The sequence below is a fragment of the Mycteria americana genome, chromosome 3 (assembly GCF_035582795.1).
Source record: "Mycteria americana isolate JAX WOST 10 ecotype Jacksonville Zoo and Gardens chromosome 3, USCA_MyAme_1.0, whole genome shotgun sequence".
Classification (NCBI taxonomy): domain Eukaryota; kingdom Metazoa; phylum Chordata; class Aves; order Ciconiiformes; family Ciconiidae; genus Mycteria; species Mycteria americana.
The window spans coordinates 55,646,542-55,670,382 of record NC_134367.1 but is presented as its reverse complement, the minus strand read 5'-3'; the positions used below and the strand labels follow the sequence as shown (position 1 = coordinate 55,670,382).

The 23,841-nt window shown below is 37.8% G+C and overlaps 1 protein-coding gene across 2 annotated transcripts in view; it reads right to left on the bottom strand.

Moving 5' to 3' along the window:
* Nucleotides 1-23,841, bottom strand: part of NT5DC1 (5'-nucleotidase domain containing 1) — a 159,149-nt gene that overhangs the window by 32,177 nt on the left and 103,131 nt on the right. For both annotated transcript variants that reach the window (XM_075498604.1, XM_075498603.1), the window contains exons 7-8: nt 20,512-20,686; nt 15,849-15,946 (exon numbers count right to left, since the gene is read on the bottom strand). In XM_075498604.1, coding sequence (XP_075354719.1) covers nt 15,849-15,946; nt 20,512-20,686 — 273 coding nt within the window. The remainder of the gene's footprint in view (nt 1-15,848; nt 15,947-20,511; nt 20,687-23,841) is intronic.

Sequence of the window (23,841 nt, the reverse complement as noted above, 5' to 3'; positions counted from 1 at the left end):
TACCTTGGCATTGCTTCATATATGTACTAAATTGTGAGTATTTTTATAGGTTATTAATAATACTCAGCACTTCAAATAACAATAAAAGAAAAAGTCTTTTATTATAATCAGAATATGATGGCATTAAATAGTTAAGGACCATTTTGCATTAGAAATTATAGAAACTGCCACTAATAGTTTAAAATCATAGATATGACGGAATATGAAACATACCAGAAAAGAAAAAAATATCAAACCAATCACAGTGGGTGGTCTTGTTCAGTAGCAAATAGACTTTTTTTGCCTGATACATTTTCTGCCTTATATTTTGTTTCCCTTTGCTCAAGAAAATGTTCAAGAAGCACCAAAGGACAGTTCAGGACCTAACACTGATTTTAGCTTCAGAGAATCTCCCCTTGGAGACTTATGTCTGTTCATGTATCATCAATGAATCCCAATGCAGATTTTGCAATTTTATTGCAATAAGGAGGATCCTCAGATGCTTTTACTTTATTAGCTACTGCGTTTTATATTATTACTATCCCTTCTAGAAAAAAACCAACAACCCTTAAAAAATTTGGGGTTGGGCAGTGCACCCTTGCCGTGAGGAACATGCACATTAGGGTCCATCACAGAAAGTCTTTAACAGAAAGTGCTAAAGAAAGAAAATTGTTTGGAGTTGTGCTGGTGAGTACTTAGGTGGCACTACAAGTTACAGCTAAACAGGAGGAAGAGGAGAACATAAACTAGGGAACCTCCCCAGACCATGGGTGTGCTGGAGCATGGGCCAGCGGGGGAGCAGGATGGCCAAGCCACAGCCAGCTCCTCGGGCGCGTGCCTTGCTGAGAGGTGTGGGGGAGCCGTGCCCGAGGATGTCCTTGGGAAGGGTGCTTGTCCTTGGGGGTGCAGCAGGGAAAAAGCATCCTAATGCAGCTAACGCTTGGGGGACCGTGGTTGGCTGCACGAGGGGGAGGATGCTGCACCCATAGTTTGGTCTGGATTAGTCTGGCTTTTGGGATAGGGAGTCACCGGTTTTGCCGCAGATTTCCTACCTGACCTCGGGTGCTTTATATGTAAATAAAAGTGTTAAAGCTTCCATATATCACAACTCCTATATGTGTAAATACATGAAGGTTCATGAAGTATTTCGGTACAGTGGCAACAACATCCGTTTAAGTGGCTTTGGAGGGCAAAGTGAGATGAAGACGAGAGAGGTAGAACTGGATTTATGTAGACTGGATAAAAGAACAAATAACTGCGCTGTGATGTTGCTGAGGCCATGAATGCAGAGATGAGAGACAGCAGGAAAACTTCTCCTGGGGGCCAGAGAAACTAAGAAATATTTTCATCTTCTTTCCATTGCTTTGTGCCTCTCCTGCCCCTTTGCAGCTCCTGTCTATGTAGGGTGTGCCCACCAAGCTCCCTGTTGAGACTTACAGCCTGTGGCGGACGGGGAGTAGAAGGGAAAGACAAGGCGTGTGTGTGTGACAGAAGACAGAGAGGTGATGGCAAGTTCAGTCTTGAGGTCTGGGGACAATTTCATAGCCCTGTGGACCACAGTCATGGATGAATTCAAAGGAGGGACAAAGAACGTGACAGGGTTAGAACAACTGGCAGAGGCTTCGGATGCTTTTTAAGGTTTGCTATGGGGCCAGGCGTGCCAGGGAACACCAGAATGAAAAAGAACGAGAAACCCTGTTCCTATTAGATCTGTTGAGATATAGTAGAACTTCATATTTCATAAACAAAATGAAAAACAATAGGAAATTTATGTTCTCACAAAGAGGAAAAGTTTTTATGTGTGAAACAGTCACTGTAAATCTCAGAACAATGTAACCGGGCTGGAGATGGCAAGGAAAAATGGAAACTATTCCTTTCTGGCAAAGTACGTTTAGTTACTCTTTGATGGGAAGACCAACACGAAAGATTTGTAGTAATGAGTTTTTTGAAGAAGTAAAGGAGAAATGATCCCTGTGACACTTCCTATAACACGTTTCCAGTTCCTTATCTGTGCATTTTGTGTGGTTTGCAAAACCACGCAGTGTCTATATGAAAATGTGCTTTACCTTGTTTCTCAGAACCAAGAGCATTGTGCCAGATCTCCGTATGCAGGAATTTCACAGATAAAATCTCTTGCTACTATTATTCCAGAATAAATAATCATCTTGGAAGGCTCAGCCTTAGTCTGGCAGTATCACAGAGACACCTGGGATCTGTGGACAGTAATAATATATAAAGTGGTTTCACAGAAGATAAGAATCAGGTTAGAATGAACGTGTTTACTAATGAAGAGAAAAAGTCCTGGGGTTGCTAACTCTACCTAGAAAAACATGCAACATACATATTGAAGTTTACGACATCTGGAGTCCTGCGTGAATAATAAAGAAAGATTGAAGAACAAAGAGAGCGAGGAAGAAGATGGTACATCACTTTTACTTTTTCCTGAGCTTTCAGCTTGCAAGAAATAATTCTCTTCTGAACATCAGCTGCAGAAGATTTGCTACTCATCTAAGCAATGCAGTGTCCCGCGATCGCTTGCCAGCCAAGAAATGTCCGGTTTTGTGTTCTCTGACCTTTTATTTCCCTGTATTGGGTGGGAGATGCAGAGCTGCTCCTGAACTAGGTAACTCCCTACCCACCTGAGATTTCCCCCATGTGCAATAAATCCACATGTGTTATTTGTTGCAGCTCTCCTCTGCCACTTACTGCTTTGCAGTTCTGCCGGGTGCTTCACAACATTAGGTAAGCCTTGGTATTTAGGAACTGGCAAACTGAGGCAGAGATTCACTGTCATATCAAAGTGAACTAGATCTCAGCCCAGGCTTTGGTCATGATTCCTCCTCATGTTCTCAGCTCATTTCTAGGGCTTCCTAACCAGTGCCCTTCATTACTTACTTCCAACAGCAGATCTGATGCCTGCAGTACAAAAATCAACATGTGCTTTCTGTGAAAAACCATTCTACAGACTAACCTTAATAAAAGCTTGACATTTTGGAAGAACACACAAGAGAACTCTAAAGCTCCCTAATGAAAACCAGCACATAAAGATTCATGGAAACTATGCTGAAGGGAAGCTTTCTGCCGTGGTTGCCAGCCCTCATTCTGCCAGGAATGTACCATACACAACTCTCTATTTTTTCTCTACTACAAACTGCCTCAATCCCAATTTCAAAATTAATTAAAAATCAAATCACAGAGTAACTCTTTATGAAGTTCTCTGTCTAATAATCTACTTATATTTGAATCCTACAGAAGAAACCAACTAAACAGAGAAGAAAGATGAATAACCCCCCCAATTTCTATCACGTATTGCTTGCACATGTGATCTATGCAAGGAATGATTTTTCCCTGCAAAGTCGTACTGATAAGTTCCCCCATGACATAGGTAATCTTTCTTTCTTCTAGAAATTCCTTGTGGATTTTGACAGCTGTTTAAGAACTATAATGTGAAGTTTAAACTAAATGTCTGCCAACCTAATTCACACAGGTTTGCACTGAATCTTAGTGGAGTGATAAAGTTTACAAACTTGTATTTATCCATCCTGCAGGCAGCCAGACCTTGGCTGCTGTAGGCATAGGATTAGACCTGCACAGATCGCAGCTTTTTACTCAGCAGGTAGCCTGGTTTTATGCAGTTGCTAATATACTGGTGCCTAGAGACATTGGAGATGCCCTAAGGTCCTCCGGCACCTTAGTCCAATTGTAAGCTGGGAAGGCATGGGTCTTCCATAAGTCCTGTGCCAATTCTGCAAGACCTGTGTTTGGGTTCCCTGGGGCTCTCGATTAGCACTGGAGGCCTATAATGGCTGGGATTCAGCCCCAGATGCAGAAACATAATGTAAAGGCTCTACAATACGAAGCACAGCCACTGCAGATTGCAGCACTGAGTCAACGGGGCCAATGTATTCTGTAGAGTACAGCGTAGGCACTGCCGTTTGGGCAGCTGTAGAGCCCTCCACTGACCGCGTTGGCTAGCTCCTCATTGCCTATAATGGGAGTCATCTGAGTAATACCAAATGATAGATAGCCAGAATAGTTTCTACACACTGTGGTTTCTGTATCCATTCCTGGTGCTTATTTATTTCAAAATAGAACTCTGTGATTTTTGACACATGGCATCACCCTTACAATGTAGTTGTGAGTCAATTTTTGTTTAAGGGAGGGGCTTGCAACTCAATGTAAAAAATCAGCTTCTGAACACTATCCATTTCTCTGATATAGGTTTGGCAAGAAGAGAAGCCAGGTTTTGAACTAAGCTACCAAGGGTGTAACATCCTACTTATAAACAGCAGAAGAGTCTGGTAATGATCTGCGTGAGTTAATAAGCTTTCCAGTGGGACCTTTATTATTCCATGGACAAAATAAAATGTATCTGTTTCACCATCTTATATTAAAAATGCACAAAACAGATCAAAAGGAAATATGCATTCTCTAAATGCCAAAACAGCTGCTGACTTGTGCATGGTTTGTTTCCTTAGTGTTCCTTTCAGTCTTTTGCTATTTCCAATTTAGCTCTTTCCCCCCAGTCATGGGCAGACACTCTTATGTGTTCCGGGGAATAGAATGAAGGTGAAAAGAAATATTTCATATAACCAGAAGCAATATTAAAAAAACCTTCTAGTCTAGAATTCTGGATATTGAATTATCTGTATAAATAAATCCTAGACATTCTTCAGGTATTATGTTATACTAGTCTGAGCTCCCATGCATCCAACGTAAAGGAGCCACAAACTACTTCATCATTAAGACTACATCTTAATGTTCTCTTCAATAAATTAAATTGTGAGCTTACATATCCCTCAGACACAATTGCTTAGCCAACCCTTTCAAACTTTCAGCATTTCTATGGAAGAGAACTGAAGGAACATGAGAACTGAAGGTATTATTTCAGAAAGGGTCTTACTAATGCTGCAGCGAGAGTTAGTGTTGCAAGTCTTGCTCGTGTATGGAAGATGTGCATTTGCTTTTGTCTTCCACACAGAATTGGGTCTTCACGTCAGTGAGAAATCTTCCCTAAATCCCAAGTCTTTTTCAGCATCACATATTGTTACAGTATTATCATGCTATAAATGTGATCTATGTTGAACGCTGACCGCTTTGCTTCTAAATCTTGCATACTGTTTGGCTGTGTTTTCTCAGGGACTGTGGAGGAAAAAATCATCTCCTCTTAATAATCTTTTCATGTGTTGGAGGAGAATTCCCTTAAGCCAGAGGAGTCTGTTTGCTGAACAGTTTTGTCTGGAATACAAACTGGTCATTTAGGTATTTTGGCTTTGGTTTTGAAAACACAGACTAGGATATGGCAATTCAAGTTCTGTGGGGACTTACTACAGAGAGAGGATGGGGTTTACAGGCCCTTAGCAGCTCATTCTGCTGTAAAAACAAGCTGCATTTTTTGAATGAATCAGGCTCCCTGACTGTGGGAGCTTTTGTGCCCTATGTCTCTGGTACTGCAGGTACAATCCAGATCAGACTGTATCACGGTTCTCTGCTAATATCCTGAAATAAAAGAAAAGAAAATAGCAACACCAGAAGGTGGTCACAAAAATATGATTGAGGAGTTTCTATACATCCTGACTTTTAATGACCTCCCAATCACATGGTCTATATGTTTAAATGGAATTATATATAGCTACTATAGTTAACTCTCTTTATCTGCAGTTTATGTAGTTACTAAATATTGTTGTTAAAACAAATGTTACTTTTAAATCCTGATGTCACCTCTTTGGCAGCTACATTTAAAGCATCATCATGACTTACAGATTTTGCAACCTATTTCACAGAAATAGGTTTTTAGATAGACTACTTCTAAGTAAACACGCTTGGAAAACTTAAAAGAATTCACCATATTAAGAAGGCATTTGACGTGCTTCTCTATGAAGAAAGTTTCTTCCGTTGGGATTAAACATAAATATGACCTGATAACTGACAACCAATTTTAAGAAATCATTGGTATGGAACTGTCTTCTGAAACAAACAACCACTCTAGCTTACTGCTTTCAATCATTTGAAATAATTATTGAATAATTTGAATAATTTCAGTGTAGAACACATCACGTTTCAAGGTCCAATTCCTTAAACTTATAAAGGATATATCACTGAACCATAAAAAGTAAACCCAGTAGAAGTAATTGCAATTACATTATCTTAATTTCCACGTTATGATAAATCTTTGGAAAGGGCTAAAAGGATTTTCACAGTCAAGACTCTCATGGAGTCCTTATGCGAACATAGTTTACGGTTCTTCACTGCTTCCAGATTAGGACATTAGAAATCTTAAATACACAGATCTGCCAGAGATATGATTATGGGTTAGTCACTCAACCTCTTGGTCTTTCAATTCCTTGGCTCTAACAGAAAAGCCAGTGCTTTTGTTATTTTACCATCTGTTTATCTGGTCTGCCTATGGGCTCCTTGTAGACAGAGACTGACTCTTATCATGTGCTTGCACAATACCTTAAAGAAGTGGGCTTTGAGTTTTATCCAGGCCTTGAATATAACGTAATATAATCAATAACTAGGATTTTGCAGTAGTGTTAGTTACTGCAACTCCTTTTGAAAATGAAAATACACTTTCCATACACAAAGAATTCTGGTTTTGGAGTACTTGGCAATTATGCTAAACATGTTTTCCAGTTTTAACAAAAGGAATATTGTTGATATCCAGCTTTTGAAAGCAGCAGCTTTAGCTTCTTTGAACTAGCTTTCTGTAATATTCTTATCAGCTTTGTGCCAAACACGCTATTTAATATCAAAGGTAATCAGCTGAAGCAACCCCTGCTGTCTTTATGCAGAAGCACTTTGCAGTTTTTCACTGTTTTGATTTTTGGATGAATAACTTCTTATTCCTTTTATCCTCTGAGGTACTTTGAACACTATGCAAACATATAAAGAACTTTGCTTGACACATTTACTTTAGTTTTTTCTTTTAAAGAAGGATTGGCATTGGAGAATGCATCCACAGTTCAGCATTCATCTTGATACTCAGAAACAAACAGATGCCATACTTCAAAGACTATATATATTTTTTTTTTTTAATAAACAAGGATTTGTTTATGAACAACAGTGGAAATAATGGGGCCTATCTTCCTATGAAGTTGTGTCTTGCACTTGGATTCACTGAATGTCTAATAGGGTACAAACTCTCATGGATCTTCTGGTAGCTGGGTCATTTGTGGCCAGGCTGTCCTGGGTGGATACTCCAGTATCTAATAAGGGTAATCTTACACTGCAGCCTTTCTCTGAGCTGGCAGTGACAGACTCATTTTTTCCTCTCCAGCCTGTAGAGACTGTAATATCTCTGAGAATACTAGGCCACACTGAAATGCGGCTGAAATTGCATTACTGATAGAGGTTTGCAGTAGGGCATGTGCAGAAATTCCTACTCACACAAGCCGTGTGATTGCATAAGCCTCAATGTTTAGGAAAACAGACTAAATGTTAAAGAATTAGCCTGTGTCCTGGTAGCTCCTCTGGCTAATATGGTTGAGGCATTGGCCAAAGGAGCTCAAGAAGCAGCAACCCAACCTGATTTCCAACATCCGCCTTGGCTGATAACCAGGTACCTCCCATGACAGTTAGGAGGGGCCATCAGCTGAAATGCTCCAGGTTTACGGTGAATTGCCGTGATTAGGCCGGCACTGTGCCCTCCTGGTAGAAACAGAAACTGAACTTGGCCACTCAACCTCTAGCTTCTGATGTGCTGTAAAATGCCTGAGTGAGACCAGTCATCGTTTTTCCCCGTTGAGTATGTCTAAATGATGCAATGAAAATCTGGCCTCCCAACACTTCTGAAGTAAATACCAGTAAGGCCCATTCCAAGAAAAACAGACAAAACAAAAACGCTCCATTCCTCTCCCTAGGAGAAAAGAATGGCCTCTCTGCTCAGATTGCCTAAAAGGATGTACTGTAAGGGAACGTTTGGCTTGCCTGTTCTTTGGCTACCACACAGCCTAACTACTACAGAGTGGCAAATTACAGAAATTACAGCAGCTTAACTATGTCATTGTACGAGTGGATACATGTACCATCAGCGCAAAGTGCAGAGTGGCCCCTTGCATCATTTCACAACAGGGTTATAAATGATACACTTCCAATTAGTAATAAAAAAGTACTTCCTCAATTTCAAAAGACTTGTTTTTATGAGGCAATGACAATCAAATATGGTAGCCAAGGACTTTGAAAACTATCAGAAAAAATGAAGCTTTATGCCAACATCTTGCTATCATCTGTTAAAAATGTACTGTGACTTCAACAGTCTACACTGCAAAAGCAGGCAGGTATGCGCTGGCCCAACTTTTTTTGTTTTTTGCATCTGTGGAGGTTTAGACTGGATATTAGGAAATTTTACTTCACTGAAAGGGTTATCAAGCATTGGAACAGGCTGCCCAGGGAAGTGGTTGAGTCGCCATCCCTGGAGGTATTTAAAGGACGTTTGGATGAGGTGCTTATGGACATGGTATAGTGGTGGTCTTGGTAGTGTTAGGTTTACGGTTGGACTCGATGATCTTAAAGGTCTTTTCCAACCTATACGATTCTGTGATTCTGTGATTCTGTTTTAAATGCTTTCACCTAGACCACCATACTGAACATGTAAAAAACAAAATCCAGGCTATTATTGTTAACTAAGACTATGTTATCAAACATGAAATAAAGGTTAACTGTTAGAAAAGAGGCCTTTAACTTCAGTCTCCCATCTTACCTATCCCAGGGCTTAATAACAAATGTTGAAGACGTGATAAGGAATGATCACCTCTATTCTCAAATGATTCCCAAACTGTTGATTCCATACTACATACAGGTACTATCTAGCAAACTTTAAAAAGTTTAATTGGTAAATCCCTTTGGTTACAAGGTAACATATGCTGATTTTTTAAATGTTTGTCTACAGCACATAAACAATATTGGGAAACCAGAATTCCCCAAGACAGCTGTTTACACTGTCAGAAAAAAATCTGTTGAGTGGCTGATATCTGTGCAAATGGTATAGTTTTAGACTAAGATAATTTAAATAAAGGGTGGGAGGTGAAACAGTTGGCCAAGGAACCTGACACTGCAGATTTTTGGAAACACCCTCTGAGCTTCTTTCGTGGATGATGAGTATCTGTATGAAAACAAACCCTGTTACATGAGATGAAATTTGTTTGTATGTGTGTCCTACTGTCAGCCCTACTGGCCTACCCCAGGCTGCTTTTCAGAAAGTGGCATCAGGCATTGACCATGCTGCCAAAGAGGCTGTCAGCTGAAGGAATCATCTTTATAAGGCACTTCCATAATTCTTATGGGTTTTCATAATAAAAAATAAAAATGGTGAGGTTCTATTACTGAATATGAAGATCTTTCTGTATCATTATCCATACCAATTAGTTGCTTAAAAAGATACTCCTCTTTCTCCAGAAATGATGGATAAAATGAGTATCTCTAGCTGAGGTAAGAGTAGGGAATTATTTCTCATTGGTGGCTTGGGTGTAGAACCAGATACTTTATCCCTTAAAACAGTGGACCTCCTACTGCCAGCTACATACAGAACCTGTTTCTGATATTAAAGAGTTAGGAGACTCTTGATCTTAACATCATGATCTCATGAGGTACAAAAAGATCTAGTTTTGAAAACTAGAGTACAAAATATGATTCTTTATTAGTTATAACACTTCTTTTTCTTTTCTGAATAGCCAGAAAATACATGAAAAACAATGCCAATGCACTATAAAGAACTGCTAAACAAGATCCTTGAAAAGAATTGCATTGCTTTCACAGACTATGTGGCACTGTGGGATGTTTATGTGGGATGTTTTATTTTAGTAATTTTAGAAGACATATGGGAAACAGTTACGGACTTTATTCCTCCTGAATAATGCAGTTTGCAGCCAGTGCAACCTTTATATGCCACTCTGTCACAAGCTGTCAGCAAATACGCATTATTATGCAGCCTCGTGTTATAGAATATTTCCAGACAGGCTGATATGAAGGTGCACCATCTCTAGAAGGATGGCAGCAAGCACAGCTGCATTAAATAATGGAACACCCCGAATCATTGGAAGAATAGATTACACAGGTCTCCTCTGCGTTGTTATTCTGCTCGTGTCGTCTGAGAAGTGGGAAAAGAGGCCCTTTGTGAGCTTCCCGCAAAATGCTTCCCGAGCCCAGAGAGCCTCTGGGAGGGCATCCCCTGCTGTGGCTGGAGGGCAAGCTGGGAGCGCCAGTCCCTGCAGTACATGGGTAAATCAGTTTAAGCTACCTGTTTGACACATTAGACTTATTTCAAAAGTCCTCCGTGAGGCAACGGTAGAATTCAAAAAGCAAAGACTTGAAATTCAGAAAACCCCATCACAGAGTGAAATCTCTCTCCTCTGTGTGTTTACACGTGCTGCTCTGCTCTTACTCTGCCTCCTCCCGTGGTCTCTCTTCCCATCACCTGGCTCCCCCAGCAACTCTGATTAATCTTTGTCTCACACACATGCCCTTGTGCACCTCTGCGTTTATGCCAGATTTTCCTTCCCCCATCTCCTCTGCTGCTCGTGCGGGGAGCAGTGGGCATCCGAGATTCAGTGTTCAGTGATAAAGATGTACCAGAGATCCACATCAAATGACGGAAGAAAAAGTCCTATTTAATCCCAGCAATGACTTGTGGCTGGAGGAGTTCAGTACAGGCCAAATCTGTGGAAAATAATGACAGTCTCTGCAGACTGAGAACCACAACCCATACATTTGGGTAAGGATTCACAGGTGCAGCAAAAGACCAGGTTCCTGCTGGAAGAGTGAGCTCTCTGCCAAATATCAAGTCTGTGCATAAAAACATCAACAGTTGTGCTGTCGTATCCGTGATGAGCTAAAGGCTAAATCTAAAACTATTTTTAAATTCAAATTTGAATCTATATTTAAATATGAAGATCTGATGATCTAAAGCAAGACAAGATTGGTAAGAAAAGATGATTGGAACAACTAAGATAGCCAAAAAGAGTAGACAAGCTTTCTTGAGTTTCACAGGCTGATGTAAAAGAAAAAAAAAGTTTTTTCTTATCAAGGTAGCCTTCACTGTAGAGGTAGCAACTGAGATACCTATTACATAGCAATTATAGCAACTGAGCTATATTGTAGACTCAATTCAATGTGTTTTGGTTGAAAATTTAATCAGAATTTTCTAGAGATGGCATTTATATTCTTCAAATAAGTGAACAATGCAAAACTATTTAAATGATATATTCCCTTGTAATGATGCAATATCATCTGTTTCAAAATTTCCACATTTTTAATTGATTTTCCAGAGTTTTACTAAAGGTCTTTAAAATATTTACAGGGTATTATTTTGGTATTCTTCTGGAGGTAAAGACAGAAGTCTAAAATAAAAAGAATGGCCTAAAAAGAAATTATATGGCTTACAAATTTAACTTCCAGGAAAATGAAGGCACTCCCTTCCTAATCCCACTCCTCAGGCCTAAAAGGCTTTAGAATATAAATGCATAAAAATAGTTATATAGGATCAGCCCTGATTCTCCACCCGGTTCTGCATCCCATCTCTGGCAATAGTCAAGCCCAGATGTCGCACAAGATGGCAGAAGAAAACTTAAATAGCAGACATGGGATCATCTCCTTCTTCTGAAGTCTTGCAGCCCCTAATAATCTTCAGCCTAGAAGTATGTAATTCTATACCCTGTCCCCTTATTTTCTTTTCTAATTGGTCCTTTCAGTTTATAGCATTTTCCTGTATATTGAGAAGGCTAGAGAAGAATGACTTGAAGGAGGAAAAAAGCTTCTGCAGTGAGTCGTTAAAATGGCAATTACCAGAGAATTGTAAAAAATTGGAGGACTGAAAGAGTTTCCTAAATTGAAGGCTACATCACGTAGCGGAGGCACCATAAGCTGGACAGACATTCAAGTGCAGGAATAAGGCAGACAGCCTGGGAGTGCAATTGAAAGTGAGCTTTGAAAACCTGAGAGTCTCTGCAGGAGAAGGAGAGCAGGTTTGTTTCTCTGGGCACACAATCTCACAGAAATATGGCGCCCACTGGCACACCATATATAGGATTGTTTTCGGCCTGTACATATATGTACACATATATATGAAGATATACATACACTCTTAAATATGCATTGTACATTCAGACACTGAACAATCAGCAACACATTTTCAGTTTATCAAAAACACAGATCAAAAAAGACAGTAGTTGTTTCTGAGCTGGAAATAAAAGATATAAAAGTCTTACTTAGGACCAATTGCCTATGCACACAGACTTACAGAAGGCTTTCAGGGAATTTAGGGTTATCTTTAGCATTTCTATTTTAATTCTGCATTCTAAAAAATGTATTTGAGAATGACCAGAACTGGCAGCCAGGCTAGTAATATGACATACGTTAACAAGGCATGTGATAAAAGGAAAGCTCTTGTCAAATGTTACAGAAATCTTGGTGTACTGCAGATTATCAGATGAGTCACAACTGTATTTGCTATTCGTATTCCTTCAGGTCCTTCATGGAATGATATTTTAAGCTGGATGTAGCTGTTGAAAGCAAAGAAAATCCTACATTCTCAACATAGGATTTACACAAACATTTTTGACCTGATCCTTAGATCCAATTGCTCGAGATACTATTAGTACTTTCAAGAACCATTTAAAGAATTTCCCTGTGTAAAAGAAAATGTAACCTTGTCAATAACAAGTACATTATGGGGTATTTGTATTATGGGATTAAAGTTTTTTTGTATAGCACTGTTCTCATAAACTATGTGCTACCCCTAACTATAAAAACTGTTTTGCCAGATAAAAATAAATGTAGCTGTTCTAAAACCTGGAAAGATAAGTATAAACTGTTCCTCCATTTAACAGAATGGCACTTCAAAAGAAAACTATACAAATCAAATAATTAATTATTGTGCTTTTCAGTGCCCTAGTTCAATAAAAAGCAGTCACACAAATCTTTTAAGATTTCAAACAGTGTTTTCATTGCTTTAAATGACGCATGTCTTGAAACTCAAAAGAAGGAGTGATACATTTTTAATTATGCAATTAAAATAATTTTTCATGGTTTCTAAATGGATTAGTTCTAAAATTACTTGTCTACTGAAAAAATATTTCTGTAGAGCAGTTATCCGATATCACATTTCTAGACAATGCCTTCTTTGTCATCTTGTCCCGTTTCTCATCCTCCTTCAAATGTTTACTGAACATGCCTTTTTGAAATTATTCACTGAAAAGAATTTATCCTTCCCTTTAGTAAACTTAAAAACCTTTCCCTTAGTAAATCTGCAGCAAAAATCCTGTTTTATATAAATAAAATTTAGCTCCAGTACACAATGCAACACTTGGGGTTTTTGAAATTAAGAACACATTCCATATTTTGTGCCTTAAGTCCATTTATAAGACGATTCCCTTGTAATAGAAGGGAATACGGTATTATTAGGAATATATTGTAATTCAGACCCACTGATGGATGGAAGGACATGGCTGAAACTCAGCCCTGGAGAAATGGATAGGATTGATAAGCAGTTACTTCAGTTTATTTTCTGCAACAAATTTCTTCACGGAACAAGCTTTGTTTCACTTACTGGAGCTTTTTCCCTAAATTACACTAACAAAAGTTTACTCCTTGTGCTTTAAGAAAATATTTACTATGATGTCCACCTCTAGTTTTTTTCCTATTTCAAAGCAAAAATAAGGAGATTTTGTCTCCCTTATGTATTATGTCCAGTGCTCTCAGAGAAGAGAGGGTCTGAAGCACAGTGGCTCAACTCTTCTTCCTGAAATCTATAGTGGCAAAAGGAAGATAGAAACTAGAAACTGAAATTTTGAATTTTCAGTGGTTCTGATATGAAAGAAAGCCTTAAAAAGATTCTAGAAACTGGAAAACTGCCCCCACCCCCCAATGTATTAGCAGCTCCACCGTATGCTGTTTCAGAAATGAACTGTGTTCCTTGGTAGCTGCAGTGATTGGGTCAAACTATCAGTGCCTACTCTGAAGTTATACGTTTGTTGTGAGGAAGACAGAGGGAGGGCAGCAAAAGATACATTATAAAAATATATTATTTTGGACATTTTCTCATATAATTGCTCCTGTTTTGATGGTTTAAACTTCACATACTCTTAAATGAGCTCTTCACTACTTCAAAATACGTCTCTCAAAACCTGTCCTATATGTATAACTCTTTGCTTTGAATGTTCTGGATGGTCCTTCAGAAGAAACCAGTTACTGTCAATCAAATCTAAATATATTTTTAAAAGTCCACTCACAAGTTAGTAGTTTCAGCAAAATATTTATCTGATGATTGCTTTAGTTATGTTTGTGTCCCTTATCCATTTAGATAGTGAGGTCTCCAGAACATAAACTACATTTTTTTCTGTATTAATAAGGTATTCCTGTAATGAGTGATCAACCCTCACCTGAACCTCTTTGCAATGCCAAAATACAAAGTGAATGGAAACCAGTAAGTCAGTAATGGGACTCCAGGGAATGCTGTTCCTGTTTGAACGCATGATAAAGAAACAGCTTCATGAAAATTGGTACTTACAATCTAATAATGTGATTAAGATAATGCGACAAAATATTTCTCAACGGAGACAGTAATTTCAAGTCTTTTTCCTCTGGTCTGCCTTGGTTTGCACAAAAAAACTTATTGAAATATCTTGGAGCTTTCTGTCTGTCTCTTAAATTTACTGAAACTGGCCAACAGGTTCAAAAGTTGCTGGCTGGACTACTGACAGAGGGACACAGCAGGATTTCCTTAGGAAGTCAGGCTAATCTGACTGTTTAAAAAATATCCAAAATGAGTTACTTTTTATTTTCAGTTTGCATTATATGAAACTAAATAAAATGCTTGCAGAACTGAGCCTTTTTAATCCTTTATATTTTTTCTCCCCCTCCCCATTTCATATAAATAGTTTCAATTTCCCTTCTGAGCTTATTTTTTCTCAGATTGTCAACTTGGCAGTTTCCTATGTGAACTAATCCTTTAAAAATCACATTTAAGATATTTCTTACTTATTTTCCTATATAAATTGGTGAAACATTAAAATGCAGTTTCAATATATATTTCCGCTGCTCATTTTAGTTTTACTGTAAAAGTTCCACAGGCAAAATTTCTTTTGGGCTGGAACAGCTGACTTTCCTGTCATAAAATGCTAAAATACAGTTCAATATATGCTGACTTACGCTATTTTGGATATAAGATTAATTTTCAGGTAGCAGTTAATCATAAGGGTATTTACCAAAATACGGAAAAATTAACTGTCTTCAGCCATGTTACTATTGTTATTTGTAGTTCTATGAACACTGTTCTTATAAAACTCTTTTGTTACAACCTTAATTACCTAATGGACAACACTGCCAGACATTTCAGGTTGTTTTAATTAAATTAAGGGCGTACAGGGGCACTTCCTTTTTGTCTACTTTGTCATTATTTAGCCAAAGTACACACATTTAATACTGTCAGATTTCCATTATAAATAATTTCCTTCAGCCTTGCAATTTTATTTGTACTGTTCTTTGAATTTCCTTTAAATTCTTGAAATATTTCTGCTGTTTTTTCCCAGAACTAAATTTCATTTTCTGTGTATGACCTTGTCAGCACAATAAAGTAAAGGGTTCCTACTTTTTCATTAATGATGCAATATCTGAGCCTCAATACCGTTTTTAATTACTGTTGCAGCTCTGCCTTTTCATTGTTCTCAGCACTGTAATTCTTAATTTCTCAGTGCTCCTCAGTCTTAAGAGAATTTTTTACTAATATCTCTATATCTCTGGAAGAGCCTTGTGTAGAGTCCGTTTTTCCCCCAGTGCCAGATTTTCAAAATATGTTGTCCAGTCCTCTCACTTTTTTTTTTTTTTTTTTTGGACAGAGGTAAGCAGGTGAGAAGGGAGTCACAACTGCAACTTACCAAGAGTTCGAAAAGGTCTTTGGTTTGGGGTATGGGAGAAGAAACCAGGTTTCAAAGCATTTGTAATCTCAATGTCAAAATACTCTTCAAAATCATTCCTAGAAAGTAAAGGAAATTGAGTTAGCTAAACTAATAAATTAGCTAAGATGCCACTAAATACTCTTGAAGACTTAAGAAAGTAGCAAAACACTTCTTTTTTCTGATGCTTGTTCAGTGTCACTACTGCCCTTCTTTTCTTGAGGCTGTCAAAAGTGAGAAGACAGCTGGCTGAGAACCCACAGAGCTGTAACTTCAGGACCACTCATTATTTGTAAAAAGACGTTCCTTGGCCCAGGGAGTTTTTAAATCTCAGGAGAACATGTGACAGATGACGTATTTTAATCTCAGGCGACAACATATGCATAGACAAGTATAGAAAGGTGTAAATGAGGGGTTTTCTTTATAAAGCAGAATACATGAAGTCCAGTGATGGGGTAGAAAGTACCTGAAGACTAAAGACACTTAAATGCAGGTGCTTATATTGTTGTTGGTATCCATACTGTACATATGCACAGGCCTAATGGCTGTCTAAGATGCCACTGTAGTCAACAGAGATCTAATTAATACAGCCAATTAAGTCTTGAAGGGTGATTTCACATACCCTAAAGTTGAAATACCATTTTGTTAGCTGAACTCTTTCTTCAGACTCCACTGGCTGCTCTGACTAAATCCCCGCTGGTTACAGGATGGTTAGACATGTGGCTCACAAATAAACACCTACCAAGTATGAGTCTTAATTTGCCAGCTGAATCACACCAGTAAATTCAGGTTTTTCAAAGATCATTAGGTCCAAGAAAATACAGATCAATATCTGAACTATGGAAATCCCTTCAATTTAAATGGGATTGTATGTTTGAACATGGTATATAAGTGGGACTTATTTGTATTTAGGTATTTTTTAAAGACCTGTATGCAAGTCAGTAACATTACAAAGCCAATAGGAAAAACAGGCAACCCTGGGGAACATTCATGCCACCTGTCCTACCATGAGATGGGCTATTTCTGGAGGTGCCAGTTATTCCTATTCTAGCAAGGGTCTTCTTTATGTTAAGGAATCTATTAGACCTCACTTAATACATCATCAAGCTGGGAACTATAGCAAGAAATAACAACAATGCCTACCTACAAGTTTTGAAGTTACTAAAATATAAAATTAGACAAATGTTGCTTAAAGAGTGGTTATTTTTTCATTATTGGAAAATGCAAACATTTCCCATCTGTGACATGTATTTTATTTTAGTAGAAATGTTTCATTGCTTAGGTGACTGTATTGCCTATAACACCCCAAAAATGATGGATATTCTTCCATGGAACAAAGAAGTCCCAGATGGCAAGTCCGGGATGGGTACAGGCACTAAAATGTTATCAACAGTAGAAGAACTTTACTGGAAGAAAACTAGCTAACCATGTCATTTTCAAAAAATCTACAATTTCCCATGAGACTGAGATATTTCAACTAAAAAATTGAATGGTTTCTCCATGAGCTTATCTTCAAGCTTTTATTTTGTGCTCTAAATTATGTTCCAGCCTTAAAATAGAATGTTTTTAAATTTCCTTCCTCTAATGAAATTTTAGCTTTGTCTATTTTTCTCCACTTGTGACCATATGTAAACCTTTACTGTTTAAAAGAACAAGTATCAAATATGACAATGGTGTGTTTCTAAAATTAGGTTCTGTGTAGAAGATTCCAGAAGCTGAGCAAACAGGCATGGCTCTTCTGTCCTTAGCTGAAAAGTATCGATAGAGTTAAACTTTTCAAATTAGCATACAGTGCAAATAATGCTTCCACGGGTAAGTTAAGCTTGAACTTTCAAAATGAAGCCAACACTTCAGGAGCACAATGAAACTTGTGGGAGTGCTTTGTGTAAAATATTTGAAACAGAATGAACAGAGTTTTCACAAGATTCGGTTAACTTTTTATTGATTTGTTGAAGAAAAAACTATGTTTTGTGTGGAGAGGTGTTATCTATGGTCTTTTTTGAATCATACTAAATCTCCTGTACAAAGCTACTGATTTTATGAGAGCCTGTACCTTGTGTTACATTACTACCTAACATGATACATGATAAAATCTGTTCCAGTTACTGCTTGTGCTTGGTATTGTGGCCTGTGGTTACAGTAGATGGCTAAGACAAAGGGTAGGATGTATCTCACATAACTTTAGCCATCTAAAAATTGCATGCTGAATTCATGGCTAGTGGTCTACACCACAGGCAGAGCCAATGGAGAAACATCCACATTCTTAGAAGGCAATTCATCCCACTTATTTCAGACATAATTCTATGGTACAGATGATGCCCAGTGTTTTCTCTCCACTAACCACAGAGGGAATCAAAATGACCAGCTTCAAAAAATTCCTAGCTTTTAGATGGCTAACATTCATGAAAAGGTGAAATGACACTCAGCTTCAGTGACTATGTGATGATTGACTCGTCTTTAGGTGTCCTCCTGCCAACGCTTAAACATTCAGTTAACTTGATACACATTCTCATGGTAGGTAAGCCGGAAAACTCACACCATGATGTTGCTAGTTGCGTGAATGAACTCACACTTGCTTCCGTAGGTTTACATGCCCTACACACTGATCCCAGCAATATGTGTGTGCTCTGGCTAGGAAATGGTTCTCATTTTATTTCAAAATGAGATTTTCTCTTAGATTTCCTCTCTCCTTATCAAAATGACTTTCAGTTAAGGACAACTTGGTCAGAGGAACACAATGGGGATAGTTTGCTCTTGAAATGGTAAATGATACACTTAAGCATGAATTTCCAAGCGCTGATTTTATGTGGACAATAATTTCTTAGCCAAAAAGGAACTTCTTAAATGAAGTGCAAAAAAGTTAACAGTTACAAGTTAAGGATATTAGGAGTAAGAAGCTAAAAGTTCACACACATCTCCGCTTTTAATCTTTATCTTTAGGGGTTTTTTGATGTAATACGATACAGTTCTGAACTTCTCAGTATGATATTTATTAATTGAAAGTAGGGAAAAACATTAATAAACAACTACATAGATGTAATTCATAAGGCTTGATGTCAAGAATAAAATGCAGTTAGCCTGGTCAAATTAAAGTTACAGGCAGAGATAATAGGTGTGAACCTAGGCTATATTCCAGTATCCCAAAAAGCAGCAGGGGTGTGTAGAGTCTTATTGTCTGATATAAGAGGCATGGAACAAACAAAAGCAATAAACAGTTCAGAATTATTTTCAGGGAAAAAATACTTCAGTAAGGTCTAATGGACAGTGGAGTACTCAGTTCTCCAGAAGATGTCTTGGAAGCCACATTGCATGAGTCACTGGAAAATATGATTGTAATAAACACTGTAGAACATCCTACAATTATGTGGAAAGACATTATGTGGAAAGAGTGATCCAGTATCCTTCTAGCAGAACATCTCTCTTCTGTCTTTTGAAAGGCAACCGACCTTCTCTGCTACCTTGCTTACTGTCTTACCAGCGGGATCTCTACAGCTGCCTTAAGCAGCTGAAACATTATTCACCAAGGAAAAGAAAGCCAAAATCATTATATGTAGCCAAGAATTTAGTTTTATACCAAATTTTCATTCGGAAAACAACTAGACAGATCTACACAAGAGAGTTAAATCACAGGTATCTTACTCATAAGGGGAATTGCTTTTTGTAAGGAGGTATATTTTCCCCTCAAATGAGCAAGTATAATGTTCATGCAAGGCAGTGAGAACTGGCACAGCTGATGCTCAGTTTAGGATTTAGCCCAGAGAGTACAAAAGAGAAGTGATACTGGCAGGACTGGTTTTGGAAGGTAGCTCTGTTTTTCACCTTACCTGTGGTTTTCTTACAGTGTTGCTGTATTTAGTCTGCTGTTCCCTTGCATATCCAGGTAGCCAAGGTTGGCTCACATTGCACTACTTTGTTTCTTTGATTCATTGATTGAATAGTCTCACCATGTCACCCACCCAGCTATTTGCATCACTGATTAATTCATTTCTAGGGGTGTAAGTGATGGTTCTGCTGAATTTCACCGAATTTGACTTGACCAGTCATGTTCTTAACATTACAGTTAAAAATAGCTGTTGTGATCAGCAACTACAATCTCAACCAATTGCCAAGTGCAGTGAACTACCTGCTTTACTTTTTCTGCTGTGATCTGTAAATGCACATTTCTCATGCACAACCATGTCTAGGAAACCACCGTTAGGAAGAAGTATTTGTAAGCTTTTCCATGCAGATTTACTGCAAGGAAATGAAATATTACTACTACTTGCACTCACCACTGGAGAAGCACAGAAAGGAAGTGGCTTGAATAAGACAGTCTAGCAAAAAGTTATGATAACATTGGGATTCAGATGATGTATTGCGTGTTGGCCTGAAAGATATTCCCTGTCATCTTCAATCCCATCATGATGCCCAGAAAAGATGCAGGATATAAGTGTGCTGTGGGTCAGGTACAGCTAACAGGCTCATAGGTGGACTACTTTGCCTTGAGTACCCTGTAACACTCTACTAGAGAGAGGCCCGCCAGAAGCCTCAGGTCCAAATAATTCACAACACATAAAGAAACTCAAATTAACTTCCCTATAGCTCAGGCTTATCTCCAGTTGTTGTCTGGCAGATATAATTTGAAATGGATGTTGCACTTACTTACCCAAGAATATGTTCACACAGGAGCCTGCAATAGTCACTGTGAGAACTAGTAATTAATAGCAGAATCTTCCCAGCGCTCTTCAGTTGTTTCAGCCACTTTTTTACAGACTCGGGACATCTTTGTAAATATTTGTCTGGATGATTTTTCACTTCTGGGAAATATGTCCCACAGTCTTCTAAAAAATTAAAACATAATTATGTATTATCCAATCCTGCTCACAAACCACTTAATCCACACAACAAATATCCTTTTATGTGCAAACAATGCAATTTTAAAAAGGCAAAGTTTAAAATTTTCCCTGGGTTGTAACTCAATATAAACCAAAAAAACAATCAAACCAAGAGGATACACTGTAGCAGAGATAAGTTGGTATGACTTTTCTCTTTTATTATGGAATTTTCATAGTTATTTTGTTTGATGTTCTTTTGCTCATAAGAGTAAATAATACATACATTACAGATTATAGTCTTACACAGCAAATAATTACTTCCTGTTCCCTTTGCTCAATTTTTGGATACTCAATTTGTGATTTTAAAATGAGTTTAATGTTTAGAAAATTGTAAGGACCTGAAATTCCCAAGACCATCTGTTCAGTTACTTCTGACACTTTAGGTTAGCATTGTCTGATCAATAACATCCATTTAAATATTTTTTCATTTTTCACAGCTAGCACTTTATCTATGAAAGGTTGATAAAACAAACTGGCAAAGACTCACAGGTACACGGAATACTAGGAACACATGCAAAAAAACCCCCAATTCCCATTCCAGCTTCAATAATGCTCTTTTTGCCGAACAAAACAGCAATAGAAATTTGCAAATACACTTGGAATGTAAGATTTAAAAAAGTGTGCAATAACACTAAGTTGGCAGTAAAAGTTACCAATTCATTAAAGTCACCAATAAATATTTACCTTGTTATAACCCACAGCTGCTTTACCAAGATGCCAAATTAACATTAAACTTACCTTTTTTTGTCAGTCTTATGATCTAAGACTACATATTTCCTCTGTGCTCAAACCCTCTATAACCAAAAATGTCAAGCTAGTTAAAGGTCTAAAAAGAAATACAATAATTGTAGAGACAGAAATGATACCAACTATTTGGCTCTCAGTTTGTGTGTGTTATAGTGTAATGAACATCATCATAGAAGATTATTTTTCTTCCAGCATTTGTTCTATATGCAACTGTCTGTGGTCAACTTTCTAAATGATTTAATAAATCCCAGACATTACTTAGCCTTCTGGTATGTGAGTAATGCTATTCTCTAGTTTGAAAAAATAAGATTTAAACCACTTGAACTTTAGCTATTTAATGAAAGAGAACATGTATGTTTGAAACAGTAGTATCAAAGAAAGACTGAAAGATGCTGGGTGCTAAACATAACACTATTTCATAAATTACACATTCAAACATCTACAAACGGCAGGAAAAGAGTCTCCCAAGAGAAGTTTTGAATTGGCTGTTATCACTGCAACTAGACAGGAGGCAAAAATGTCTTATTCTGTACTGTGACTTGACAGATTTCTTCCCAAAAGCTACAGAGCGGACTACTATATCTGAGAAGAGAAACAAAATCTCCCAACTCATAACCAGGTCACTGTTCCAGTTCTTCATAGTATTTAGGTCAGGCTGTGTAACAGCCCGTACCAGGGGAATATGAGCCTGTTCCTGCAGCCATCATTATGGGCTGCCATGACATTTGCATTGAGAGCTAGCCTTGAGAGCTAGCCAAGACTAATGATTTTTTTGATTAAATGAAGCAGATTTACGAAGAAGGTTTTCTGTAATGTTTTCCCCCCCTCTTTCCTGGGGTGTGAATATTGTTTGTGATGAGTAATATAGTTTTTAGGAGCAGAAGCTGCATTATTTTTTTCAGTATTATCATTAGTAATTATATTTTATATGCTATGCTATGACAATTTTTCTTCTTTGTTGTTTTGGAAAACGCACAACATTACGTGAGAATGAAGGGGGACACAAACAAAGCAGGCTTTGTATTAGCTCTCACAGGTTCAAACAATTAAAAGAAAGATGGCAAAGTTCATTTACGTATACAGTAATCTATCACTCTTTATGAACTTTACTGTTGGACACTCTTTGTTTTTCTTTCCTTACCAAATGCCTTCCACCCTCCATTGACCATTCTTTGATGTGCAACTAATTTAAAGACTTTGAGTAAATTTAATCAACACTGTCTTCTTTGTCCATACTCTATGCAGTATCTGCTACGTGATAAATCTATGATATTTGGCCTTTGAGTTACATCTGCATTGGAAAAGGTCAACAACTCTGGATTCAACATATGAGCTGAAAGAGAGTCTTATTGTAGTTTTCTATCCAGACCCTGAAGCCCAACTGTTAATTGCAGACAAGCAATGAATCAGTTCTTGACACTGGGATCTGAAGTTTGCCTCTGGGCTGTTTGCCATATCAGGCAGAGGTACCTTAGAAGAACCCTCATTAAAGCACACTCTACTGTAATTAGGCCAACATGGCCTGGGAGAGTAGAGATTAACTTAATTCCTAACATACTATGGCATCTGCTGGAGACAGCTTGGTCCAATATATACTCATACCTGTATAGGAGTTTAACCACCAAAGCTTGCAAGATTTTATTGAAAGCCAAACAAAATAAAAGCTGAAAACCTTGCTCATTATCCCAGGCCAAGAGCCAGTTTTGAGGAGGACAGCAGAGCCACAGACACAAAAAAGAGTTGTGGAAGTTTTAACGTGTGATGGAGAAATAGCATCATGTCAAGCCTCCACAATCAAATGGAATGATCTGACAGTGAGAAATGAAGCATTTTTTCCAAGGGTATATATTACAACTATGCCATATGCTGCACTTTGTTTTTCTAAAGCAGGAAAACCATAAAAATAATAAGAAAATTCTATTGAGCGAAGAGTGAGTGAGAAATCAGAAAAGAACTAATTTTACCGGAGCCAACAAAGGAAAGGAGAAAGTGAATTAATGGTAATGAGTGATTTTATGCAACTGTCATACAGCTCTGTTCTTGAAAAACAAAAAAGTATTCTTCAGACAAACACCATTCTTGAGAAATAAGAAATGTCTCTAGCCTGCAGTACCTTCCTGATAATGCTTATGGACCATCCAAATTTCAAAATACACTTAAAAATAGAACTATAAGCACACTTTAGAGAAGCTTTGCTGGTCCACAAATTCACTGTATCAAAATGGGGAACTTGTGGTCACCACCAGATCTACAACTGACAGTTTGCTATCTGTACAGTGCCTAAAATAAAATCTCTACATTTTTATCTCTCTGTTTTAGGAATATCACTTAACATATGGCTATACAGACATTGA